The 27,593-nt window shown below is 34.2% G+C and overlaps 1 protein-coding gene across 7 annotated transcripts in view; it reads right to left on the reverse strand.

Annotated features, from left to right (window-relative positions):
- The window catches only part of BBS9 (Bardet-Biedl syndrome 9), a 438,091-nt gene that overhangs the window by 227,653 nt on the left and 182,845 nt on the right, over window positions 1-27,593 (reverse strand). For 6 of the 7 annotated variants that reach the window (XM_061165393.1, XM_061165395.1, XM_061165392.1 and 3 more), the window contains exons 11-16: window positions 27,134-27,210; window positions 23,960-24,013; window positions 15,162-15,264; window positions 13,351-13,455; window positions 11,238-11,252; window positions 6,205-6,345 (exon numbers count right to left, since the gene is read on the reverse strand). In XM_061165393.1, coding sequence (XP_061021376.1) covers window positions 6,205-6,345; window positions 11,238-11,252; window positions 13,351-13,455; window positions 15,162-15,264; window positions 23,960-24,013; window positions 27,134-27,210 — 495 coding nt within the window. The remainder of the gene's footprint in view (window positions 1-6,204; window positions 6,346-11,237; window positions 11,253-13,350; window positions 13,456-15,161; window positions 15,265-23,959; window positions 24,014-27,133; window positions 27,211-27,593) is intronic. The other variant, XM_061165394.1, reaches the window with a different exon arrangement.

Here is a 27,593-nt window from a genome sequence, read left to right on the forward strand (position 1 = left end):
GGATAAATCTGCTTAAGATGTGTAAGATAGGTACATTGAAAACAAAAACTCTTAGTGAGAAATATAAAATAAGCCCTAAATGAAGGTCTCTATTTTCATCTTAAGAAACTAGGATAAGTGGAGCAAATTTTACCATGTTCAATATTGTTCAGATGTTGTTTCTCTCCAAATTGATCTACAGAATTAAGTCAATTCCAATTCTAAGCAAAATCCCAAGGGGCATTTTTTAAATTGATAAGCTGATTCTAAGATTCATGTGAAAATGTAACTGATCAAAGTTTCAACAACAACTTTGGAAAAAAAATAAAGTTAGATAAATTACATTATCTGATTTCTAGACTTACAAATAGCAAATAAGACACTATTTTGTGTGTGCTAAGTTGCTTCAGTTGTGTCCGACTTTTTGTGGCCCTATGGACAGTAGCCTACCAGGATCCTCTGTCCGTGTATTTCTCCAGGCAAGAATATTGGAGTGGGTTGCCCTGCCCTTCTCCAGGGGATCTTCCTGACCCAGGGACTAAACTAGGCCTAATCTCTTACATCGCCTACACTGGCAGGCGGGTTCTTTACCACTAGCACCACCTGGGATGCCCCAAGACACTGTTTGGTATATAGAAGTAATGATGGACAAAGATAGATAAATGGAATAAACAGAGCAGAAATATATATATACATTCCAATTATTTATATAGTCTTATGATGTATAGTCAGAGGATTTTCAACAACTTTTCAAAGACTATTCAGTGCAAGAGGATAGGCTTTTCAAAAAACAGTGCTGGCACATTAGATATTTAAATGCAAAAACACAAATTTTGTCCCTATCTCACACCATACACACATATCAACTCAAAATAGATGAGATCCCTAAATGCAAAACATGAAACTAGAGAACTTCTAGAAAAAAACATATGAGAAAAAATCTGTAACCTTGAGTTAGTCAAAAATTTTTTAGATATAACATTAAAATCATGATCCATAGAAGAAAAAAAACTGATAGGTTGGGCTTTAGCAAAATTAAGAATTTCTGCTCTTTCAAAGACATTGTTAAAAGAATGAAAAGATACACCACAGACTGGGAGGAAATATTTGCAAATCACATAATCTGATAAGGGAGTGAAAAGGGCAGACGGAAAAAAAAAAGTACATACTGAGTAGTTACACTTTACAAAATTTTAGAAAACACAAACTCATCCATAGTGACAGAAGGGAAACAAGTGTTGCCTGGGGAGGGAGGGGAAAGGCTAACAAAGCAGAACAAAGAAACTCTTTGGGGTGATGGATACTTTCAGCATCCTGATTGTAAGGATGGTTTCAAAGGTATACATAAACATCAAAACTTACCAAATTGTACACGTTATACATGTGTACATAAGTTATACTCTAATAAAGTTGTTTTTTATAAAAAAAAAAATACACTGAAACTGTGTCTGAGAATTAAAGAAGATGTTAAAATGTACCAGAAGATAAGTAAATATTTTATAATCTTAAAATAGAGATCATTCTAAGCACAACATGAAAACTTGAAACTAAAAAAATAAATGAAGTGAAACTTTAAATTTTACTACCTAAAAATAAAAACTTTATATGTTAAAAGAGCACAAGTAATTAATAAAAATTACAAAATTTCTATGCTAACAAATAATTTAGAAATGCAAATTTTAAAAAGAGATGCCACTTTTCACATAACCATGTCAAAAATTTTAAAAGATTTAAATCCAGCTGCTACTCGGTACAAACCCAGATACTGGGTGTGTAACTTCATATAATTATTCTGGAAATAACTTTGGTATTTGAATACAGCTTTCAAATGTGCATATCCTTTAACTCAGCCATTTATCCTCAAGGAATTCCTCCAAATAGAAACAGAGAAGTACAAAAAAGCTATATACATGGTACCTCCAAACAACAGAAAGTGACAGATGCTCAGTCGTTTCCGACTCTTTGTGACCCTATAGACTGTAGCCCACCAGGTTCCTATGTCTGTGGAATTCTCCAGGCAATAATACTGGGGTGGTTTGCCCTGCCCTTCTCCAGGGGATCTTCCCAACCCAGGGATTGAACCCAGGTCCCCTGCACTGCAGGCAGATTCTTTACCATCTGAACCACGAGGGAAACAATAGAATATTATATTAATATTAAAATACAAATTTATTCACAAAGATAGCCATATATTTGAGTACCATAAAAGACTGCTACAATAGCATGCTATTTGTTATAACATTTAAGTAAAATTTTTCTGTAAAATGTCTGGTATCATGACATACACTCAGTGTCAGCTAACTTAACATCTATTCCCAACCTCCTTTTTCTGAGCCCATCTACATTAGTTCTCGGTCCCCTTTACTGTAGAAGAGGCCATGTGACAATATTATGGCTACTGAGCCATAAGTAGAAATCTGCTATGAACTTTATGGAAACATGCCTTTCTGATAAAAGTTAACAGTTACTGCAATAGTTATCTCTTTCCTCTACTTCCTGCCTTGTAGTTAGATGACTTAAGTTAAAGCACTATAATGGCAGAAAATGAGGAGGAAAAAAACAGCCTCTTGATGAGAGTGAAAGGAGAGTGAAAAAGCTGGCTAAAAACTCAGCATTCAAAAAACTAAGATCATGGCATACAGTCCCATCGCTTCATGGCAAATAGAAGGGGAGAAAGTGAAAGCAATGACAGATTTGATTTTCTTGGGCTCCAAAATCACTGTGGACAGTTACTGCAGCCACAAAATTAAAAGATGCTTGCTCCTTGGAAGGAAAGCTATGACAAACATAGACAGCATATTAAAATGGAAAGACATCACTTTGCCAACAAAGGTTGGTATAGTCAAAGCTACAGTTTTTCCAGTAGGCAAGTATGGATGTGAGTGAAAGTGAAAGTGAAGTTGCTCAGTCGTGTCCAACTCTTTGCAGCCCCATGGACTGTAGCCTACCACGCTCCTCCATCCATGGTATTTTCCAGGCAAGAGTACTGGAGTGAGTTTCCATTTTGAAAGATGGACCATAAAGAAGGTTGAGCACCAAAGAATTGATGTTTTTGAATTGTGGTGCTAGAGAGGACTCTTGAGAGTCCCCTGGACAGCAAAGAGATCAAACCAGTCAATCCTAAATGAAATCAACCTTGAATATTCATTGGAAAGACTGATGCTGAAGCTAAGCTCCAACACTTTGCCCACCTGATCCGAAGAGGCAACTCATTGGAAAAGACCCTGATGCTGGGAAAGATTGAAGGCAAGAGCAGAAGAGGTTGAGATAGTGAGATAGCATCACTGACTCAATGGACATGAATTTGAAAAACTCCAGGACATAACGAAGGACAGGGAAGCCTGACTTGCTGCAGTCCATGAGGTCGCAAAGAATTGGACATGACTTAGCAACTGAACAACAACAAATCCAAAGCAGCTACCTTATTGCCATGGAAGAAGCCAACATACTAGAGAATGCACATTGCAAAGAGAAAAAAAACTGGGTCTTTGATAATATTTACAAACCATCATACCAGCTTTCATACCCACTTCTGGACTTCTCTTTAATCAAGATCAAGAAATTTATATTATCTTGCTTAAATCACATTTAACCAAAATCATCCAGACAATTATTTATATATATATGTAGATGAGATGGCTGGATGGCATCACCGACTCGATGGACATGTGTTTGAGTAAACTCCGGGAGTTGGTGATGGACAGGGAGGCCTGGCGTGCCTCATGGGGTCGCAAAGAGTCAGACACGACTGAGCAACTGAACTGAACTGAACTGCTGTATGTAAATATTTTCTGTACAGCCATTAAGCATATTAAAGTTTTTTAGAATTAGAATATTCTCTACTAGCCAGGATTTGGGGCACTAGACACCTCCATTCAAACACTGTTGATAAAGTTAACTAGTATGGCCCTTCAGAAAGTCAATTTCACATTATGTTTCAAAAGCTTTAAAAACATTACCCTTTGGTGGATTCTGTAATTCTGCTTTTAGATACTCATCAAAGAAATAATAACAAATTTAGAGAATCACTGATGTAATATATTTACAGTATTAATAAACTGAAAACAACATAAACGCTGAAAACTATTAATGCTGGGCAAATGATTTTATAGTACAGATTTATGATAGAATAGCATGCAATTATTAAAAATCATAAAACAAAAATCTAATTACACAGCAAAGTGTTTCATAACAATATGCAAAGTAATATTCTTTGGCGGGATGAAATGCTTAGAGAAAATATTTTTTAAAAGAGTATAGAAATGTAATGAAACATAAGTAGATACAGCTGGGTGGTAGAATTATCAGTAACTTTTGTTTTTTTCTTCTTGGTTATCCACTGTTAAATTTCAGAAATCTTTTGTAACCAGAAAAATTAAAGCTATTTTAAATATACAAAAAAGTACTGAAATAAACAAATAGGAAGAGATGTAGACTAAAAGTTGTTTTATTTCTTCTCTATGAAGAGCATTCGTTTATTTCCATTAAAAAATAAACTTGCAACAGCAACTTTAATATCAACATATAAAAGTCACATATAACAAAAATGAATATATTATGAAAAGTAAAAAAGTAGCAAGAGTATTTATTTTAAACAATTACAGGATTCCAGCATGTTTAATATGAATACAAATCTGGAAATTCAAAAGAGAACATGCTGTATTCATAAACTGAATCTTAGGGGAAACTTTTAAAAATTTGTCATTGAGTCTTACTGTTAAAATGAATAAGATGCAAATATACGCTGATGAACCTATGAAACATCAAAACAACTAAGTCCAGAATCAGGACAGAAATGAATGAGTTATCTAAGCTTTCCTTAGTACTTCTATCCAACCAGAGCTTACAGAGGTTACAACTCTGGTCAAAAGCATGCATCCTTATTTAATCTCTATTGGTTTCAGCCATGTACAGTAAAGATCAACCACTCAGAAGCCAGTCTTAAACATTTTTCAAAGATATTAATAAACTTAGCATGCAGCATATGCAATTTATATTGTCAGGATAGGAGAGCAAGGAACTAGCATGCTTGTATAAGATGTTACAAAAGCAGTGACTCTGCCCTTTGTATAATCCAACTTTGTTACAAGAAAATTGACTAGAAGAAAGTGAAGGGAAAGGAATAAGAAACCAAAAGGCACAAAACTACTTGTTAACTACAGACACACAAGCACACACACACACATGCTCATTCACTCAAATTCATTTGAACTAAAGAATAGATTAAGTGTAATAAAGAGCATCTTGGAGATTTTTCATAGAGTTATATATAAATAAGGCTTTTAAAAAAGACTTCAAATTAATGAAAAGTAAATGTTAATCACTTTAAGTAGTTAATAACATAAAAGTTGACTTACCATAAATTTCTAAACCTTGTGGGAAACACTTTGTATTCTAAATCCTATCCACTAATGCAAGGGTGAAGATGCATCTTACAGTCAACAGTGCTGAATTTTAATGATGGATTTAAAAGGGTTGATTTAATTCCCAGATTTTTTTTTAATTCCACTTCATCACCGAGAAAGTTAATAGATGTGACACATTAGAAACCCTGGCAACTAAAGATGTTTGATCCAATCAATGCTTCTCTCTTTTCTAACTTACTCAAAAAAGAAAAACCAACACCTGGAGAAAGTCACACCTTCACAAATTACCCCAAATGTTCACTGTGATGTTCAAGCTTTATACATGAAACCCCTTCTAAAACATCAGAGGCAGAGAATGAACACTGTCCCTTCCAACTGCTGAAGACAGCGGAATCACAAACACCTACTTAAGAGATTACTTTTCAGAGGCATAAGAATATACTTTTAAAAGGTACATCACCAAAAACCTACAATGAAGGTGAATAATAAATATTTATATGCTTAGAAAAGGGATATATTCAAAAACCTACAGTAAAGATGAATAATAAATATTTACATTCCAAGCCCAAAAAATCCCACGGTCTAAAAAGAAACATTTGATGTCCTCATTTCTGTATTCCGAAGCAAAATAATGATTATAATAATTTTAATCAAACTTAAAAGGTGCACTTTATTACCTTGTTGATATAAGCCATTCGCCTTTGAACAGGCAAACAAGAGGAAAAAACCCTTGAGGTATTTTTATACTCTGACTTAACAATTATCTGATAATTACCCTATCATTACCTGTTGATGAAGGATTCCATTCTAAATTCTTAACATTTCTGATGTTACAGGCATGTTACTTCAAAAGTCCTACCTGGAAAGAGACTGAGAAGACTGACTGGAGATTTGTTGGTATCAATAGTTAGCTTGTGGCTTGCAGTTTTTGAAGGCTGGCCTGGTAAGCAGACTAATTTCAGAGGAAGTCTAAACTTACATTGGCTAACTCGAGGAATGCCTGAAATTAAAAAGAGAGAAATATATACTTGTAAATTTGACAAATAAGAAAAAACTGTACTACTTCACTAACTGTAGTACATGGTAGCAACATATCTTAGTTTAAATGTTTGCTACCTGGCCATTTCAGCTAGCACAACTGAAATAACTGGAAAGCATTATCATAATTTCTGTTTTTACATTATTATCCAAAGGTACAAAGCAAAAATAAAATCTTAAAAAGGAGCATAAGTGTAAGCTCTGCCTTTAATAATAATATCATTTTTAAAAATTCACAGTTGAATGTTATATAAAAGATTACATGCAGTTATATTCAATTACTAAACTATTAAGAAGACCTTCAAACCTCTAGTCCTAATACAAGACTATCAGCTAAAATGAGCAAAGAATAGGAAGTTTATATCAGGAATACTCTGTATAACCACATCTAATCATTTCTCTATCTCCCCAATCTATTAATCTTTAGCTCTTTTATTTACTGAAGATTCAAAGTATAATTAACAATTTGCAATAAACTATGAGCATGAAAGCAGAATTTGTCCTACTGAAGTTCTAATAAACTTCATGTCATTTTACACATCAACATTAAGAATATTACTTTCATACAAATTAATTTTTCCCAATTCATTTAACTTTACATATCACTTTTAAACAGCATCTTGAAAGGTTTACACAGTCATTCAATTCTCAAATTTTTTCAGAAAGTATAGAGGCATACTGAAACAGGCAATTTCATGAATAAATAACAATGAAAATTTTTATATCAGAATTTAAAGTTTTTAAAAGCCATTCCTTTTAATATTTTTATAAAAAATGAAACCGAAACCAAAGCAAACTAGGCTCTCTACTAATAAATCAAGTAAAGCAATTCTACAACTTTACTTTTCTCTCCTTTTAATCTAGGATTCTATATTTGACTGGATAGGATAAAAAAATTATATACAGAAACCTATATCTTAGTAAACTCCTATAGAGAAAGAGAAGACTTAAAATGTTCTACTCTACCTAATGGATCCACACTTTAATTCCTTTATTTCTTTACAGTGGAGTCAGAGGGCAGGTTAAAAATAGGAAAGCAGAAGAAGGGAATTTTGGAGACATGATCCCAAAGTAGGATTCCTAGAATTAGCAATATATTTTGTTAATGCCAACTGGAGTTGTGTGGTTTATTCTACAACCAAGCTGGGAGTACACTTTTCAGTACTACTTATTCACAAGGATAGTGAGAGATCATCAAAAATGGCAAACATATTGATATATGAGGTCAATTAAATACTTTTTCAGAGCATGTGGAGCATATTTGTCATTCTCTTCAATATAATCTATTATCCATCAAATTTTACATAGCTCATTTTTTGCTCATAACCAACAGATGTTAAATTCACTTCTCCTGGAATCCTAGATGCAAATTATAACTGGTGTCTCTTCAGAAAAGTCCCAGGGTATTATTTCCTGACATTTTGTGAGGTTTTAGAGGCATGTGAATTTGTACTTAACAGTGATGAAATGTTTTGACTCAAAATATTATGGTAACATGATCTAAGCTACTGCTCAAACCACAACTATCAATATCACCATAAAAAAAAATCACAAAGTATTATTCTTTCCAACTTCATATATTCCATACATCCCCAAATTATGAATATATACCTACTAATATGCTTCCTCTACAATATATAAATTATAGCCTCAATTAATAGATGCAATCTGGAAAAAACCAGGAAACTGTAGCCTATTTCCATTTCCTTCATTTTAAATGAATAGAATCATGGGGGAAAAAACACTTCATCTTCTGACAATTCTGTACATGCACAAAGAAAAGCTATCATCTATGTACTTTCAACCAAGTCTGAGCTAATTGTTCAAATAAAATTTAACTGTAAATACTCTTCTAAAATTATACTGCTAAAACTGTGGCTCAGCTTCACTTGGACAAGGTACTGATTGAATTTGTGGTAAAACAAAATTAATCATGATCAACGCTAGCTTTACATTACTTATATATATTTGAAGATTATTGCCCTAAATCTCCAAGAACCCAGAGCTAAAGAAACCAGTAGTATATACATGTTTTCAGAAATTGAAACAAACGGATTGCAAGCACTAATAAACTCAAAAAGGGTAGTACATTATAACTCAATTCACAGTTCAGTTAAGTCAGTTAATGACAATATCACACACTAGGGCAATGGTGAGCAGTTGCTAAGATTTGTAGAACCCCTCCAGAATTTCTTTTCTCTCCAAGAATTGTAAACCTGTTTCATAGGACATTTGGAAAACATTACTTTGAAAAATGATGACACATACTTAATAAAATGATTATGGCTGTTTTTTAAATGATGGCAGCTTGAGAAGTTTTACCATCAGGGAAGAAAAAAAGAATATGAAATCCTTTAGAAATAAGTTTAAGGAAACAAAATCTTCAAAAGAAAAATTACAAAGCCAGTATTTTATAATACTTCCCATCAAATTAAAACCTAAACATTTCAAAATATAATGTCTAGTATTTAAACATGGGGTTTATCAGAGGCACATTACTATTGAGGTTTACATTTTCTTAAGAAACTTGAAATGTAAATTTGTCTGCCAATTTCTCTTCAGGCTATAATTGTACCTAAGAACCTGAAGCCAAAGATGTGTAGAGGTATGTGTGAGGGTAATAAGGAAAGGAAAAAATTATATGTATTTGAAGACTTTCCAAAGTTACTAGTAGGGTAGCTTTCAGCTTAGTTGAAAGAGCCTAACTTGCCCTAATTGTCTACCATCAGCAATATTTAGTTGGCAAAACAGGCTATTTGGCTTATTCAACTCTCTCAGTATAATGCTGAGAGAGAAGAAAATTTGGTCATTTGTAATACGCAAATATTGGCCTACTCACTAATCAGACTGACGTTGTTCTACAGTTTTTTAACAAATATAATCACTTCTCCTTCAAATACTTCCCCTGCTAGCTTACTTGAGGAAATGGATAGTCACAAGTACTATGGTGCAATTAATCACAAAATTATGTAACACTTAGAGACAAAATTCACATCAAAATCACTCCTGACAGAACAGTTTTTCCAGGAAGAGAATTCTAATTACCCCTGGCACACCCAAGAGACCAGTATCACTGTCAAGAGGGAAGCCAAAATGTGCTTTAAAAAAAAGAAAAAAGAACTTATATACCAGAGTAGAATAACTATATATTACACATCTATATAATGCCTTTAGAACTCTTTCCAGGGGCCTGCTAGAGTCATTTCGTATTGAAAACAAGGGGCCCGAAAGCAGTAGCAAGTCTGGTAGCCAGAACTTCCTTGATCCCTTCCTGTTATGTCTGGCTACGTACTGTGCTCCATCTGCACTCATGTTTTACACTGCCCAAGTCATGTAACTTTAATGCAGAAATAATGGAGACTAATTCTTATGGGACAACATAAAACCTCATTTGCTTCTCTTTTTCCACATTGGAAAGCAGGACTGCTTATCTGCAATACAGTCTGAACAGATCAGGTCAATAAAATGGAACAGTCTTTGAAATGTGAAGCTTTGTGTATAAGTAAGATCTAAATGGCAACATATTATTTTTTGCGTACTAGGTGAAGCTGAATATTTCAACTCTACTCCTGAAGCTTAATTAAAATTTTTTAATATAGCATAAGAGATTATTAAAACTGGCTTTAGCTTTGCATTGAAATACTGAAATTTCCATATATTGTGATTTTTTTCTCATAGTTTGATCTGAATTTATAGTAAAAGGGAATAAATTACTTTCAATAATAACCTTTACAGAATTTTTTAAAAACTCAAAATAATTTAAATAATAATACAGAATTTTCTAAAAGTTATTGCAAAATCTTATCAGTTACATGCAATCTTGCAAAGTAAAATATAAATATTAATTACTAATATTTTTAACAACCCAAACTCTAATTTGACAAGTACACTTCATGCAAGCTAAAAGCTTACTTCTATTAAAATATTTCTCATATAAATATATTTTCACCTTCCAGACACTATGCAATTGAGGTTGTTGGTACCACCACAACTCTATGAATAAATAAGGCCATTAAGTATATTATTTATCTAATATTACCAATTAATATTATCTAATATTAATCTTAAAATGGCTAATAAACTAAGAAAAACCATCCCATTAAGTCTGTGTCTAGAAAGAAAAATAATCAAAGTAGAAGATACTTTTAGAGTGTCTCCCACATAATCTCCCATATAATTTAGAATACTGCACAATTCAAGGACTTGAACCCTGCTCTCAAAGAGCTCAAAAATCTACTAGGGAAACCTAAGGAACAAACAATGAAATTCATATTATGATAAGTATTATAGCAAAGTCATAAACAAAGGATTTGGAGAAGACAAAACAGTGACAACACTGACCCAGGCAAGTTCAAGGGGTCAGATTCTTGATAATATTTCCCCACAAATTCTAAACAAAACAAGGAATAGGCCCATAGACTGAGTACACATGGCATTCTGATCAGACAAAGGGGTGAATCTTTTGGGGTATACAGAATCAGACAATTTAGAATTCAGAATTGTTTTCCTTACTCTTTTTAAGTAAACTAAGATAACAGAGCATACAGGCAAATCACAAGTAACTTACAGACATAAGTAGTCAATGACACCTTTGGTTTTCTTCAAAAATGTCATGAAGTTTCATTGTTTCTCATGACTCTGAAACAACTAATAATGAATGACAAATATCTATTATGGAAACATCTATTGTCTTCTCTGTAGCCAAATCAAGGCACTGAATCACCCTAAAGAGGTTGCTAGAGTCAAAACAGCAGTCCATAAAAAGAATTCATTCAAGGGATAATACAACAATTCAATTACCAACCAAATTTCATTTCTGAAATTCATTTTGTTCTAAATTATCTTTTCACTTACCATCAGGATTTCTCTCTATCCATCAGAGACAATGCAAAAAGGGATAGGGGAAAAAGAATACAACAAATTATTTGCCATAAAATTACAGCACAAATTTAATGCATATCTGCTTGAAATATAAATTAAAACTTTAAAGATTCATACAGATTATTTAAATGGCCCTCCAATAAATATGAGCCAATTCACAGTCGAAGAATATAACATGAGCAACTGAAATCTAATAATATATTTGCTCTTCCATTCTCACAAGTCCATGAAAGGGTGTTATTCCACTATAAATGTGGCAAAAAGACGTAAAGATATACAATCTAACCAAAAACGAACCAGATTCAACATGTAAATGACATCAGAGCATTACATGAATTTTTTGGGGAAAAAAATGAGCTAAAGGCAAATACATATAATTAGTATTTCCAGTTAGCCTTGCTTATAGTATAACTTTAATTAGTAGATATTATTATGGAAAAATGCCTTTTCTTTCCAGCTTGTCTAGGTATTCTTTTACCTTTATAGACTTGTTTTTAATTTCAAATTAGCTTTCAACCAATTATTTATGCATTTTTAGTAATAATTTATAATCTTTCAAATTCCATCTTTACAAAAGCATAATAGCTAAAAATGGTATGCACAACCATAAGCTCACCAAATGATTTAATAACTTTATAGCGTAGTTTTAAGCTTTTGTCTACTTGCTAGGTATTGCATTTATTTATTTTAAGTTTATTTTCAACTACTTTTCCTTAAAGATAAATGAAATAACTAGTTGAATTATGGCATCAACAATCTCTACAACTATATTTTCAAGGAGTAGCAAAGATAAAAAGTATAATTTTTTATCCTATGATTATTGAGATATTCAATTAATGATACATTATCTAGAGATTTTAGCCAACATGTCCTATTTTTTATTTCATAACTCACTGAACATTTCAATGTTCTTTTCAGAAATATCCAACTAAAATGTCCATCATTTCTTGATCCCTCACGGAGGTCTTGTGTTTCTTTCTGAAGCCAGCTTTCTCAAAGCTGCTTAAACATAAAATATTTACACTACCTCATATTTTGAAAATATAGGTAAAAGGTTAAAGTGGTCACTCTGGCTAAAAATGATTTTTTATAATTTAAAATAAAATTATTTACAAAGATGAAACAGATTTTGAAAACTTCTACTAGAGTTATAAAAAAACACCTCCAAGCATAGAGTTGTCAATGCATAAACCAGAAAATTCACTGAGACAAAATAGGAACTACAATTTTAAAAACATTGCCAAGGTGCCTCATTAGCACAGTAGGTAGGGTAACAGTTTCATAAAAACATTGCTAAGTAACCAAAGTGGATATCAATAGAAAAAATATGAATATGGCATCTCTAAGGCTTTTTAAACTAAGACAACTGTACAGAAATGCTTAAAAACACAAATGCAACACTACTGAAATAGCCTATCAGTTATACTATATTCAAACTTTTTTAAAAAAGCAATGACTAATTATTATTTATCAGTCAACTAATTGTCAAACTGTTACTATGAAAAATTCACTAAAAACACACAAAGAAACTATAAAATTGAATCCAACTTGAAATTTATAATAACTGGATCTCTACTGGTCTAAAAAGAACTTTTTGATCTATTAGTTTCTTGAAATAATACAGATCCTGTTCTTAAGTATTTTAACATGTAAGATATTAAAGAGTTTCATTTAATCACTAAAGCAGTGTCTGATAACTCTAAAGACTGCCTTAATATTAGAGTAACCTATATGGCGATTTTTACTAATTCAGACTAGGCTTTTCTGTTTAGCTCAAATACATGAAGTCTGACTAGATAACATTATTCTAGTGAGAATAAAAAATATCATATTCACTATTAATTGAACAGATAGAATCAAACATTACATATAGAAATCAACTGAATAGACTTATCACTAATTATTCTTAACACATGAAAGTAACTTGGACAGATATTTTTTATTTAACACTGTGTAATAATATTTTTCTTTTAATAATAGTTACAATATGTCTTCCCATCTTAAACACTTAAACATTTAACCCACAACTCCAGTAATTTAAAAGAAGTGATTATTAGGCTTATAAATTTGTGAACTATATGTTTACCTGTTGGTCTGGAATAAGAAACAACAGCATTTCCTTCCAATTCAGGTGGTAAATAACTTCCTTTCAGATAAATGGAAAAGCCTACAGTTCTAGTCATATCTGGTGCTATAAGCAATGTAAAAATAATATGTTACATAATTTCAGGCAATTATTATTAGTAACAACTGTAATTAGACATACACTGCATGCCAACTACTGTCTTAAGCATTTTATATAACACTTGCATAGATTAACTCATTTAATCCTCACAACAACCCTACATGGTGGTCACTATTATTATCTCCATTTTTGGTGCATGAGGAAAATGACAACAGAGATTTAAAAGCTTGCCCAAGGTCATATAGTTAAGACAGAGGTAGGAATTGACTCCAGAACAGGGGTACCTGCCATTCCACACCACTGCCTTTCTTTACTCAGATGAACAGGCAAGATGAACAAAGAAAAAGGTACACAAAGGGAAAGAGAATTTGGGAGTGGGAAATAGTGCTTTACCATGGCTAGAACACAGACTGCAGGAGAAAATGAAAGGGGGAACTGGATATGGATGTAACTAAAACTGTAGCAATTTAGCAGATTGTACATAGCCTTCCATATTCATGTACTTGACCTCCAACATATATTAGACAGCTATAAAAAGTTTTCAACTGGAAAACATTAATTATCCAGAATGTTTTAGAAAGACAACTTGGAAGTACTGTGAAAATTTTACAGATAAAGTAAGATGCCACCTACAAGTTTACCTCAACCACTAACCATTCAGTTCACTGATTCAATGAGTACTTACTGAGTTTCCACTATTTGCCACACACTCAGGTAAAGGTTAGTTATATAAAGAAAAAAAAAAAAGAGATGGTCTTGATTTTTATGGGTAAAATTAGGGTTCCCATCTAAACACTGGCATAAAGAAAAACAGAAAAAGACTTGACAGACAATTCAGAAGTCATTTTATCAGAATTAATGACAACTTGGATGTAAGTGGTAAGAGAGACTCTATACAAATAAATCTTACAAAGAGTTGTCATTTATTACCTGTCTACTATTTTAAGCATTATTACAGATATCATACATAGATTCATTTTCTAATTAAATCTAATTAACTTTTTGATTAAATTCAAATTAAAATAATTCTGTAAGACAGATATCATTATTCCCTTTCTGTAGAATTAAAAAAAAAAGAGGTTCCATATAATTACCAAAGTAGCTTGCCCATGGTTACACTGAGTGAGTGTTAGAAAGTGAAAGTGAAAGTCACTCAGTCGTGTCCGACTGTTCATGACCCTATGGACTATACAGTCTGTGGACTTCTCTGGGCCAGAATATTGGAGTGAGTAGCCTTTCCCTTCTCCAGGGAATCTTACCCACCCAGGGATCAAACCCAGGTCTCCCGAATTGCAAGCGGATTCTTTACCAGCTGAGCCACAAGGGAAGCCCTTGAGTGTCAGAGCCAAAATTCAAATTCAGGACACACTCCAAAACCAATAAATATTCTTTCTAGTGACTCAATAAATAGCTCACTAGAGAAACACCATTAAAATATCCTTCCAAAATATAGTAATTAAGTACAATTGCAGGTCCATTTAGTTAAGAAAATGGCTTGAAGATCTGTAATTATATGGCTCAACAGCCATTCATTGAATGTCCATGACTGATGTTTACAGGGGAAATATAAGCAAAACAACACATTGATTTCAGTAAAATTCCTGATATATTCAGACAAGAAATATAGCCATGAAATAAATCTACTAATAAAAAAATTAATAAAAAAAAAACCTCACACCATGATAGACTTTCAGCCAAAAGAAAACACTTACCCATAGATTCAAAGGTGAACTGATCATCAGTTAGTACTAAAGGTGGTTGCACATAGATTGATAATTTGACCTTCTGCAGTGCCACTCGATTCTGCAGTGTGACCTAAGAAAATAGAAATTGCTATTAACAGAAAATTACATTTTTTCCCAATTGATAGAATACTACAACTACTTAAAAAATAACAAATAATTAGAGAAATACCATCTAAGAAAAAAAATGAGCTATCACAAAACATAATGTGTAACATAAGTAGTAGATTAAAAAGTTCCACCCAGTTAGAAACTGGACAAAGGAATCAAACAGACTTTTTCTCCAAGAAGATATACAAATAGCCAATAAGCATATGAAAGAATGCTCAAAATCGCTGTATGAAATACAAAGTAAAACCACATTGGACTACTACTGTACATCGACTAAAATGCTATACTCAAAAAGGTAAAAACAGGTGTTACCAAGAATGTGGAGAAACAAGAACCTGCCTAAATTGCTGATGGAAATGTAAAATGGTATAGCTAATCAAGAAAAAAGTCTGACAGTTTCTTTTAAAATTAAACATAAATTTATCATTTACCCTCATAATTCCTTACAAAGAGAAATAAAACAAATGTCCACCCAAAGTCTTGTACACATGTATTAGCAGCTTTATTCACAATAACCAAAATTAGAAACAATCCCAGTGTCCATAAACTGATGAAGTGACAAACAATATATGGAATATCCATACAATGAAATATTAATCAGTAATAAAACTAAATGAAGTACTGGTAGATGCTACAACATGGGTACATTACATTATTAAGATGTTAAATGAAACAAGCCAGTCACAAAAAGACCACATATTATTTGATGCAATTTATATGAAATACCCAGAGTGGGCAAATCTACAGAGACAGAAAATAGGTTAGCAGTTGCTTGGGGATGGTAGTGGGATTGAAAGTGGGGGTGTGGAGAGAAAAGAAAGTGACAGCTAAGGAATACAGAGTTTTTACTGGGGTGGGGGACAAAAATGTTTAAAAATTAAATTCTGGTGATCATTCTGTGCATGCTAAGTCACTTCAGTCATGTATGACTCTTTGTGACCCTATAGACCTATAATTGCATGGTATGTGAATGATAACTGAATAAAGCTATTAAAAATGGTCTATCAATAGCAGACCCAAAAAATCTTCCCTCATGTCTGGCGAATAATTACATCATAAAATATTATATGTGTTAATTCTTCTTTACATAGATGTGGCATTATGAATTATTTATTTTATCTAGTATCAGTATATCACCTTTTTCAGAAGTTAATTGCTCTGTAAATATTTCCTTACTATGTAGGTATTTGCTAGTTTAACTACATATGTAGTTTAAATACTACATTTTCTTCTGTGGCTTAAAGCAAAAACAGCTGACATAACTACTCTAGAAAACATCAAAGAATGGCAATATTGACTAATTGACTACATATCTAAGCTGGCTGTACTTCCAAACTGGTGCTCTTGGTTGATGATGCTAAGAAAAAACCCTCCCACTCCAATTAGAATTAATAGCTAAGAATTCTGGGGTAATAGACTGCCTCAGAAATAGGGTGAGTATGGGTTGAGAAGGCCAGGACTTCTCTCACTCCCCCTAAAGAGAAACATCAGTAGAATTCATCAGGCCCAAAGATGTTTGCTGGGCCACAGTGCTAAGGGAATCAAAGAAAAAGCTTAAAGATCTGGCTTCCATTGGGAACATTCTCTCTCTGGATTTTATCTCCTAAAAATCCCAGTCTCTTTGAATCATCCCCTTTGGATAAGTTTATCCACATGGCAAGCTGGATTTATTATAGTCACTAGTCGGGTAGCGTTGCTAGACCAATTAAGTCACAATCTCTGGGGGCAGACCTGGGTATTGGTATTTTTCTTAATAGTTCCCCAAGTAAGACCTATGTACAACCAGAGTTGAGAAGCTCTCTTCTACGTGGGTTTTTTTTTTGCCTTGGAGCACTTCAGTCTTGCTACTATAGTATACGAGACAGATTCATTTCACTACTAATTAGCATAATGCAAGGGAATGGCTTCCCTGGTGGCTCAGTGATAAAGATCTGCCTGCCAACACAGGCAATGTGGGTTTGATCACTAGGTTGGAAGGATCCCCTGGAGGAGAAAATGGCAACCCACTCCAGTATTCTTGCCTGGGAAATCCCATGGACAGAGGATCCTGGTGGGCTACATTCCAGGGAGTCACAAAACAGTTGCACATGATTTAGTGACTGGGCACAAGCAAGGGCATACTTAATTTTAAAGAAAAGAAGTTTTTAATTTTCTCTTAGGTAAAAGGCATGTATCAACTATACCTTAATTATATACATACACACACACACATATATAGAGACTACAGATAGAAAAATAATATACAAGTATAACTGGCCTACAAACCCTATACATATACAATTAGATTCAGTAATGTATTAACTTTAAATGATGTGTGTATTCTGTACAATTTAAAAATAAACATAAAATTTTTGACTTGCAAAGTAAAAATTTTAAAGGAAAATAACTGATGAAAATAAATACAATAAATACAGCAAATGAACAATAAACCCTCAGATTTTCACTTTATGAGCCCTAGGTATGGGGGGAAATCTGCATACCACGAAAAAAGCTTCCTTAATGATGTTTGAAAATTTAATAAAAAATTCATAATACCTTTTTAGTAAAACCCTAATGGTAATTACAGGAAGAACTATGCAAGTACTACATACAACATTCTTTCTAATGGCTATTCCTTTAAATAAATAGAATATAATTTAAATATTTTATTATTAATAATAATCCTTCCCTGGTGACTCAGACAGTAAAGAATCTGACTGCAATGCAGGAGACCCAGGTTCCACCCCTGGGTCAGGAAGATCCCTTGGAGAAGGGAATGGCTACCCACTCCAGTATTCTTGCCTAGAGAACTCCATGGACAGAGGAGCCTGGAAGGCTACAGTCAATGGAGTCGCAAAAAGGCTACATTCTATGGTGTCACAACTGAACAACCAACACCTTCATACTGGTTTGTCAGTTCACTTCAGTCACTCAGTCATGTCCGACTCTTTGCGACCCCGTGGAATGCAGCATGCCTGGCCTCCCTGTCTATCACCAACTCCTAGAGTTTACTCAAACTCATGTCCATTGAGTTGATGATGCCATCCAACCAACTCATCCTCTGTCATCCCCTTCTCCTGCCTTCAATCTTTCCCAGCATCAGCGTCTCTTCCAATAAGTCAGTTCTTCGCATCAGGTGACCAAAGTACCGGAGTTTCAGCTTCAGCATCAGTCCTTCCAATGAATATTCAGGACTGATTTCCTTTAAGATGGACTTTAAGATGGTTGTATCTCCTTGCTGTCCAAGGGACTCTCAAGAGTCTTCTCCAACACCACAGTTGAGCATCAGTTCTTCAGCGCTCAGCTCTCTTTATGGTCCAACTCTAACATCCATCTATGAATACTGGAAAAACCATAGCTTTGACTACACGGACCTTTGTTGGCAGAGTAATGTCTCTGCTTTTTAATAAGCTGCCTAGGTTGGTCATAGCTTTTCCTCCAAAAAGCAAGTGTCTTTTAATTTCATGGCTGCAGTCACCATCTGCGGTGATTTTGGAGCCCCCAAAAATAAAATCTGTCACTGTTTCCACTGTTTCCCCATCTATTTGACATGAAGTGATGGGACCAAGTGCCATGATCTTAGTTTTCTGAATGCTGAGTTTTAAGCCAACTTTTTCACTCTCCTCTTTCACTTTCATCAAGAGGCTCTTTAGTTCTTCTTTACTTTCTGCCACAAGGGTGGTATCATCTGCATATCTGAGGTTATTGATATTTCTCCTGGCAATCTTGATTCCAGCTTATGCTTCCTCCAGCCCAGCATTTCTCATGATGTACTCTGCGTATAAGTTAAATAAGTAGGGTGACAACATACAGCCTTGACATACTCCTTTTCCTATTTGGAACCAGTCTGTCGTTCCATATCCAGTCCTAACTATTGCTTCTTGACCTCCATACAGATTTCTCAGGTCAGATCAGGTGGTCTGGTATTCCTATCTCTTAAGAATTTTCCACTGTTTGTTGTGATCCCCTCAAAGGCTTTGGCATAGTCAATAAAGCAGATGTTTTTCTGGAACTCTCTTGCTTTTCTGATGATCCAACAGATGTTGGCAATTTGATCTCTGGTTCCTCTGCCTTTTCTAAAACCAGCCTGCATATCTGGAAGTTCACGGTTCATGTACCGTTGAAGCCTGGCTTGGAGAATTTTGAGCATTAATTTGCTAGAGTGTGAGATGAGTGCAATTGTGCGGTAGTTTGAGCATTCTTTGGCATTTCCTTTCTTTGGGATTGGAATGAAAACTGACCTTTTCTAGTCCTATGGCCACTGCTGAGTTTTCCAAATTTGCTGGTATATTAAATGCAGCACTTTCACAGCATCATCTTTTATGATTTTGAAATAGCTCGACTGGAATTCCATCACCTTCACTAGCTTTGTTCTTAGTGATGCTTCCTAAGGCCCACTTGACTTCACATTCCATGATGTCTGGCTCTAGGTGAGTGATCACACCATCGTGATTATCTGGGTCATGAAGATCTTTTTTTGTACAGTTCTTCTGTGTATTCTTGCCACCTCTTCTTAGTATCTTCAGCTTCTGTTAGGTCCTACCATTTCTGTTATTGAGCCCATCTTTGCATGAAAAGTTCCCTTGGTATCTAATTTTCTTGAAGAGAGCTCTAGTCTTTCCCATTCTATTGCTTTCCTCTATTTCTTTGCAATGATCACTGAGGAAGGCTTTCTTCTCTCTCCTTGCTACTCTTTGGAACTCTGCATTCAAATGGGTATATCTTTCCTTTTCTCCTTTGCCTTTCACTTCTCTTCTTTACATAGCTGTTTGTAAGGCCTCCTCAGACAACCATTTTGCCATACTGGTCTGGACATGTATTTTAAATAAAACTAATGATAATAGCCAGTAGCAGCTTTCTATATTCATGGAACCATGCTAATAAATTATTTGTGTGTATTATCTCATTTACCCACTACAACATTGTGAAACAGGTACTATCTATCACTATATCCCATATTACATAAGAGAAAACTGTGGCTCAGAGAAGCTAGATAATTTGACCAAGGCAACTCTGATTATAAGTGGAAGAACCACCATTTAATTTCTGTCTGTCAGAGTCCAGAGCCCATGCTCTTAATTAGCTGTGGTTAAGAATCAAAATAACTGCAAATGAAAAAGTATCTCCATTTTACAGTTTAAAAACAGAGGTTCAGAGAAACTCAAAAACACGTTTAAGACCATCAAGCCAATATATGCAAGTGAGCTGAAAAGAATGACCAAGAAGGTCTCACAAGAGCTTAGTTTTAAAAATGGAAACAAAAAATCCTTAAAGTAGTAATAAGCCACTTTTAAAGCGGCAGATGTTCTGACTCTGCTAGGCATAACAATGCATACTTAGACAACAATCATACAATTTTACACCGTTACAAGTGTTTGCATTTAGTTTAGATGGAAGATGGATGGTGATAACTCTTATACACAGATTTATTGAATTCCAACAATGGACTAGGCACTTTCAAATGTGAATCAAGATGATGTGTGACAAAAATAACCACAGTAACAAAGAAGACTTGTGTTTGAGCCAAAAAAAAAAAGTTAAAGACTTGGCTAAATCATAAACCTCACATTTTAAGAGAAAAATAATTATAGAATATTAAGGGGAAAATATGAAACATGAATATGAGTGTTTTCCATGCTATTTTCCATTTCTAACAAAATAAAATATGATCCTTAGGAAATATAATACCAAATTTTTATCCTAGATATATAAACATGACTCCAAAGGCCAGGTATTAACAACCACTCTGCCTTGGTTGCCTGGAATAGATGGTCACGCATCATGCACACATACTCAAGGTAGCCACATCTTCATTCACTTGGAACGGATGGAAAAATTTTCTCAATTAACAGGATTTATTATGACGGAAACTTGTATGGTTATATATTTTGGCTGCTGTTGTTATTAAAGGCTATAAGGAGAGATTTATAACAGAAATTTGTATAGGAACTGTCAGGCAGAAACAGGAAGTCACGGTGTCCGCCGTGAAAGTCAAGCTGATTTTGTGTAACTCTAGAGTATCGCATTCTTTCTTACTCTTTTATCATACCAATAAGGAAGAGAGTGTAACTTAGTCATTCTCAAACACAGTTAAATTCCCATAATGAAGGAGAAATTTCCAGTACTGTCATGCCATCATTTGAAGGTGGCTGTTACACAGGAAAGTCTAAGAACTACATGGGAGGGAAAGGTGTATTTATTTACAGCAATAACTAGTAGTTGGGGAAAAAGTTGGTATGAGCAATGTGATCTTGTTTAGGTACAAGTTTTTTTTTCAAATTTACAACATGCTCCTGAATTATTATATGTATGCGTCAGAACAATATCAGTAGATAGATATAAAAGGGATTTCCCTACACAAAAGTCTACAGATCATTCCTGGAACACTGCAGGATTGTTTTTTATCTTAAATGTTTGATTTCTTGCCACTAAAGCTTTTCCAGACTCAGAAGTATTAATGAGATAGAGCCTTTGATTGGATAGGGGGAAGGGAGACTGGGAAAAGACCACCCTTGTTTCTAGTGGCAAGAATCCAAAAAAATTAGCTTAGGAAACAGTTATAAGATTGGGCTCCCTTCAGCTTCTACCAAAGATCCCCACACTTGGGCCACCCGCTGGGTCCAGTGTAAGCGAACACAATTGGTAAAGCCTGGTGCCCTGTCAAGCTCCTCCAAGGACAGCAACCCATAATCTAAGAAAATATAAAGTCCCGTCCAAGTTTTGACTTAGTGAATCGCCAAGATCCACAACTTTCCCTGGCTCCAAATTCTGGGCAGTGATAAATATTTTCAGCTTAATAATGTGCTGACTGATTACCACACTTTAATCTAAATGCCTTAAGAGGGTTCTACATTTGAGTCCTAGTTCTAAAATTCTACAATGGCAGGACTAAAAATCTTAACCAAAACCACATCCTTCATATTGTATTTTGGGGGCACTATCAATTTGTCACTACTCTACTCTGCGGCTTCTTCGTTTAGTATTTTCCTACTATAAATACATCCATTTAAAGCTAACATTATGGCAGATAGATGGCTGGGAATTTTTTTCAAATACACACATAGAAGAAAGATATTATTAATATTCATATGATTCCCCAATATACATATAATACTGAAACGAACTGCTTGGTCTACTATGGATGTGATGACACAATTCCTTTAGTATATTTAAATACTGTTACTAAAAAATAACCCCAAATCATACTACACATTTAATTAAAGGTATAAATAAGTCATTACAATTTTTTATTATATACATACTGTTATAAATACTATTTTTATATTTGTAGGAAATGATAAAGGTTATCTATTTACTTCCCAAGGCTAAGGAAAACTTACAAATGTCAATTGTTTGGGTTTTCCTTTTTTTTTTTCCTTTTTTAACCAAGAAATCTTTTTTTAAATTAATAAATTTAATGTGTAATATTGTGCATATTTAAGGTATACAGCACATTGTGTGCTGTGTTGTGCTAAGTCACTTCAGTCGTGTCCGACAGTCTGCGACCCTATGGACCATAGCCGTTACTTTGATATATTTATACATTGTCAATATGAGTGCCAATCCAGTGATATTGATCACATTACATAACTATAGTGCAATGTTATTATCTATATTCATTACACTGTGCATTAGATATTTATAGTTTATTTACTACTCATTACAAGTGTACTCCTGTATTCCCTTCAAATCATCACTCTTAACCTTACCCAAACTCCTGATAAGCGATCCCATGGACTGCAGCCCACCAAGCTCCTCTGTCCATGGGATTACTCCAGGAAGAATACTAGAACGGGTTGCCGTTTCTGCCTCCAGGGGATCTTCCAAGCCCAGGGATCAAACCCACATCTCCTGCAGCTCCTGCACTGGCAGGCAGATTCATTACCATTGAGCCACCTGGGAAGCCCCAAGCCCATTTTACCCTATGTTTCTACAGGCTTAACTTTTTCAGAGTCCCACATATAAGTGATATCATATAGTACTTGTCTTTCTCTGTCCATCTTATCTTACTTGGCACAGTGTGCTCAAGATCCACCCATGTTGTTGCAAATGGAAGGATATCCTCCCTTCTCATAGTTGAATAATATCCTAGGGTGTAAATGTACCATATCTTTTTTTTATCCATTCAACCATTGACGGGCATTTGGGTTGTTTCCATATCTTGGCTATTTTGTGAATAATACTGTCATAAGCATGAGAGTGTATATATTGCATGGGAAATACTGTTTTCATTTCCTTTGATTTATACCCAGAAGCGGAGTCGCTAGATCATACAGAAGATTTTTTTTTTTTTTAATTTTTTAAGGAACCTCCAATTGATCTCCATACTGGTTGGATCGATTTATATTCCCACCAACAATATTTAAGGGCTCCCTTCTCACCACATCCTCATCCTCCTGTTGTCTCTTATCTTCTTGATGATAGCCGTTCTAAGCTGTGAAGTGACATCTCTTGTGATTTTGATGTGCATTTCCCTGATAATCAGTGATGCTAAGCATCTTTTCATGTGTCTGTTGGCCATTTTGATGTCCTCTTTGGAAAAATGGGTGTTAGCTCTTCTGCCCACCAAGTGTTTCTTTTACATTTCCGTATGCTACTTATAGGGTGACAAAAGTGACAGATGTGATGAAATGCATGATACTGCTTGCACATTAGAGCCTAGAACTATGGTACAATACCTTCACTGTGACTGAAGGGACAAGGTCAGCTCCCACTTCAGCATCAGTAGCTTGCTGTAAACACAGAATTGAAAATTAAAGGGAGGAAAGAATTGTTTAAGTACTATATATCAGTAAGTAAACACAGTGGGTTTGATATATACTTCCCACCACCAAAAGAAAAAAAAGGCAAAAAGGATTTATTACTCTGATGACAGAATAAAAGAATCACTGTAGCTTTTTTGGATGGCTTCATTTGGAAAGTCATGATCTAATATTAAAAAACACACCCACCAAAAAAGGGAAGAAAAGTTCACATACTTTATTATTAAAATACTGCCAAATTTCCTTAAAAACTAAAACTAATTCTATTAATTCATTCTTTATATTATATAAAACAAGACCTCTATATATTTTCTATATAAACATTATGCCATTTTTTTAGGTCCTTGTGTTTTTAACTTGCCAAAGGTATGCTTTATTCTAATTAATAATATGTATCTAAGGCGTGTAATTAATGATATAAAGATTGAGTGGCCTTACATCTAGAAAATAAAACAAAAGTAGCAGTTTGTTTGTTTGTTTGTTTTTACTAGTACATATCATAAATTCTTTCACTCTTTGAGATCAGCCTGGGTTACCTGGTCCTATCTCTTAAAGAATTCAGAATATAATAGAGCAAATATTTCCTTAGAATTTATAACTTATTTTTCAGAGCAGCAGATTGAGAGGAAAATATGGTCACTATATGACAGAATAAGATCAAAGAGTAACATATTTTCTAATAATACCCACATGGATTCCTAAGGGAACAATTATGATCATAAAGTCTCTGTCCAACCAATGAATAAATCCATTGTACTTTAAATTAGCCTACTTGGAATTATTTTACTGAGAAAAATTAAGCCTCTTCTAAGCAGTGGGGATCAGTATGATGTCATGGTCATCAGCATAATTAAGAGTAAGGATATACATATCCTATATATGATTCCATAGGAAACTGTATATGAACTCTGATTCAACTTCTCAATCAAGAAGAGAGGATAGCGATATTTGTTTCTTTTGTAAAAGATACCAGTCTGGCACAAATTATATTATTTTTTGGATGTGTGCTTTCACAATAATGACTGAAAATAAAATATTAAGCCAGGCTTTTTGCTCTAGTATTACCTAAAATCCAGGAAATGTTTCACATTTAGCTGTCGGCAAATCTAGAAAAGAAACCAACATCTCCCGTTTCTTACTCTTTTCAATCCATGCCTATACACCTTGATATTTCAAGGACAAAAGTCCTTTGGAAACATGAAATTATAGCCAGGGAGAAATAGCTATATGAAGACAATATGGCACCAAAGTCACATAAATCATTGGACTGATGTTTTCCAATGAGATGAATATGATACTCTCAAGAATCCTTTCCTTTCTTAAGAAGGAAAAAAATCGTGAGATGGGGGAAATGGAGCTGGAAAGAGATACCTAGTTAAGAGGAAAAAGCACTTCAGGTTACCAATAGGGAAATACATATTAAAATACAGTGCTATTACATAAAGCCTTTACTCACAAAGATCAAAAGTTGCTGAAGAACAGAAAGGGAATTCCTCATTTCAAATAGCCTATGTCTAAGAGAAAAACCTAGAAAAAAATTATAGAAGTTGCCCAAAGGAAAAAAAGAATCATTTCCAAGGCAAGAAAATGTGTGTACATTTGTCAGCTAACTAAGCAGAAATGTTCCACTCAGACTACACCCTTCAGGTAGAGTGAGAAATGGTGTGCTGAATATCCAAAGTTTATAGAACAGTACCTCTACTATGTGACTCAACTGGGTGAATGTTTCTTTCATATATAGTCCTACTTTTTTTTTTTAAGAATATCCAACTTACTATACTAAGGCAATGTTAATGCAATTTTTAATCACAACTTGGGTTGGCTGTTTGTACTAAGATTATTCTTTAAAAAGCTATGGAATTACATACTATGTTGTGTTCTGATACCTAAACAGCAAAGCCATTTCCTAAGCAAAGTTATATGACACAGACCTCATATACAGTAAAACGAGTGAATTTGATCACTTGCCTAAATTGATCAACTTGGTACAGACATAGATAAACTAGACAGATTTTGGCCCAACTGCGGGCAGTGAGAGAAAACCAACCATAATCTAACAAGTGCTTAAAGAAGACTAAACAAACAGATAAGGTAATGTAACCAAGGACAGCCCCCCTTTCTGGTTTTTCAGCTTTATTATTCATTTATAGAGCAAATATATACTGAACACCCATTATGCAACTGGCATTAAGGAAATGGCAATCAATTTTCCTAGGTGGCGCAGTGGTGAAGAATCTGCCTGCCAATGCAGGAGATGCAAAAGACATTGGTTTGAACCCTGGGTAGGAAAGATCCCCTGGAGAAGGAAATGGCAACCCACTCCAGTATTCTTGTCTGGAAAATTCCATGGACAGAGGTGCCTCGCAGGCTACAGTCCACAGGGTTACAAAGAGTCAGACATGACTCAGCAACTGAGCACACACAAGACAACTGGAACGGTGATGGCTGTGGTGGGGTTGATGATCATGAAAACTATTATAATGATTTGTTAGTTAATTATTATAAGTCAACAAAGTGGATTCTACTACTATTACCACTTTACAGATAAGAAAATTGGGACAAAAAGTTAAATACCTTGTTCTGAGGTCACACAAATAGAAATGAGAGAAAAAATAATTCCTGGCCAAACTCTTTATTCTTAAACTCCCTCCCACCACAGCCACTGTAATATATTAAAGACTATAAATTATCAAACTCTGAGTCATGCCTTTCATAAATATTATCTCATTGAACATTCAACAAAAATGTAGTGGGCTCAGTATTATTCATCTGGAGTAGGATTGTCTCAATACTCCAGTACTGAAAAAGTTTGAAAAAATAAAATAAAGTAGGGAGATTCAGAGTAATGGTGAGAACCTCTTTGACAATCCCCCTCCCTTCCCCTTTTTTAAGATAGAAATCCTGCCTAAGAAACTTATTACACTGAGATGCTAGAAATGTTTTTTTCTAGAAAGTAACAAGGCCGAAAACTTGTTATCTTCCCTGAAGTTTCTATTTGGAGGCCCAGATTTTAAACCAATACAATCTGATTCCGATATATCAGAGTCCACCACTATCACAAACCCTCTTAAAGTCTGCAAATACACCTACAGATACTGAATCAAAGTTAGGAGAAACCATGGCAGAGACTTTCAGGTCATCTTCTCTCTCAGTCAGGGGCCAAACACCTGTAATTTTAAGAGAAAAAAAAAGATATTTAATCATAAAGTAAAAATTTCTATATAAAGTCATTTTAAGGTTTATCTGTACTTTATATCAAAAGACAATCCCATAAATGTATTTACAAGTTGAAAAAAAAAAAAAAGTGATGCATTACAGGATGAAAAGCTTTCTCCTCTACATTACTGTAAAGAAAAACTGTCTTTTTTTTCCCAAAGATATGAGCTAAGATGTGACCCACTGAATGACCTATGTTAGGAATTTCAATTCCCTCTCCTTAGCTACTGTTAGAAGCCCAAAAGAGTATAACCCATGAGGGTAGATGGGCTATAACTGCCGGGAGAAATATTAACAACCTCAGATATGCAGATGATACCTCCCTAATGGCAGA

Source organism: Dama dama, chromosome 18 (assembly GCF_033118175.1).
Source record: "Dama dama isolate Ldn47 chromosome 18, ASM3311817v1, whole genome shotgun sequence".
In the NCBI taxonomy this organism is placed as follows: Eukaryota; Metazoa; Chordata; class Mammalia; order Artiodactyla; family Cervidae; genus Dama; species Dama dama.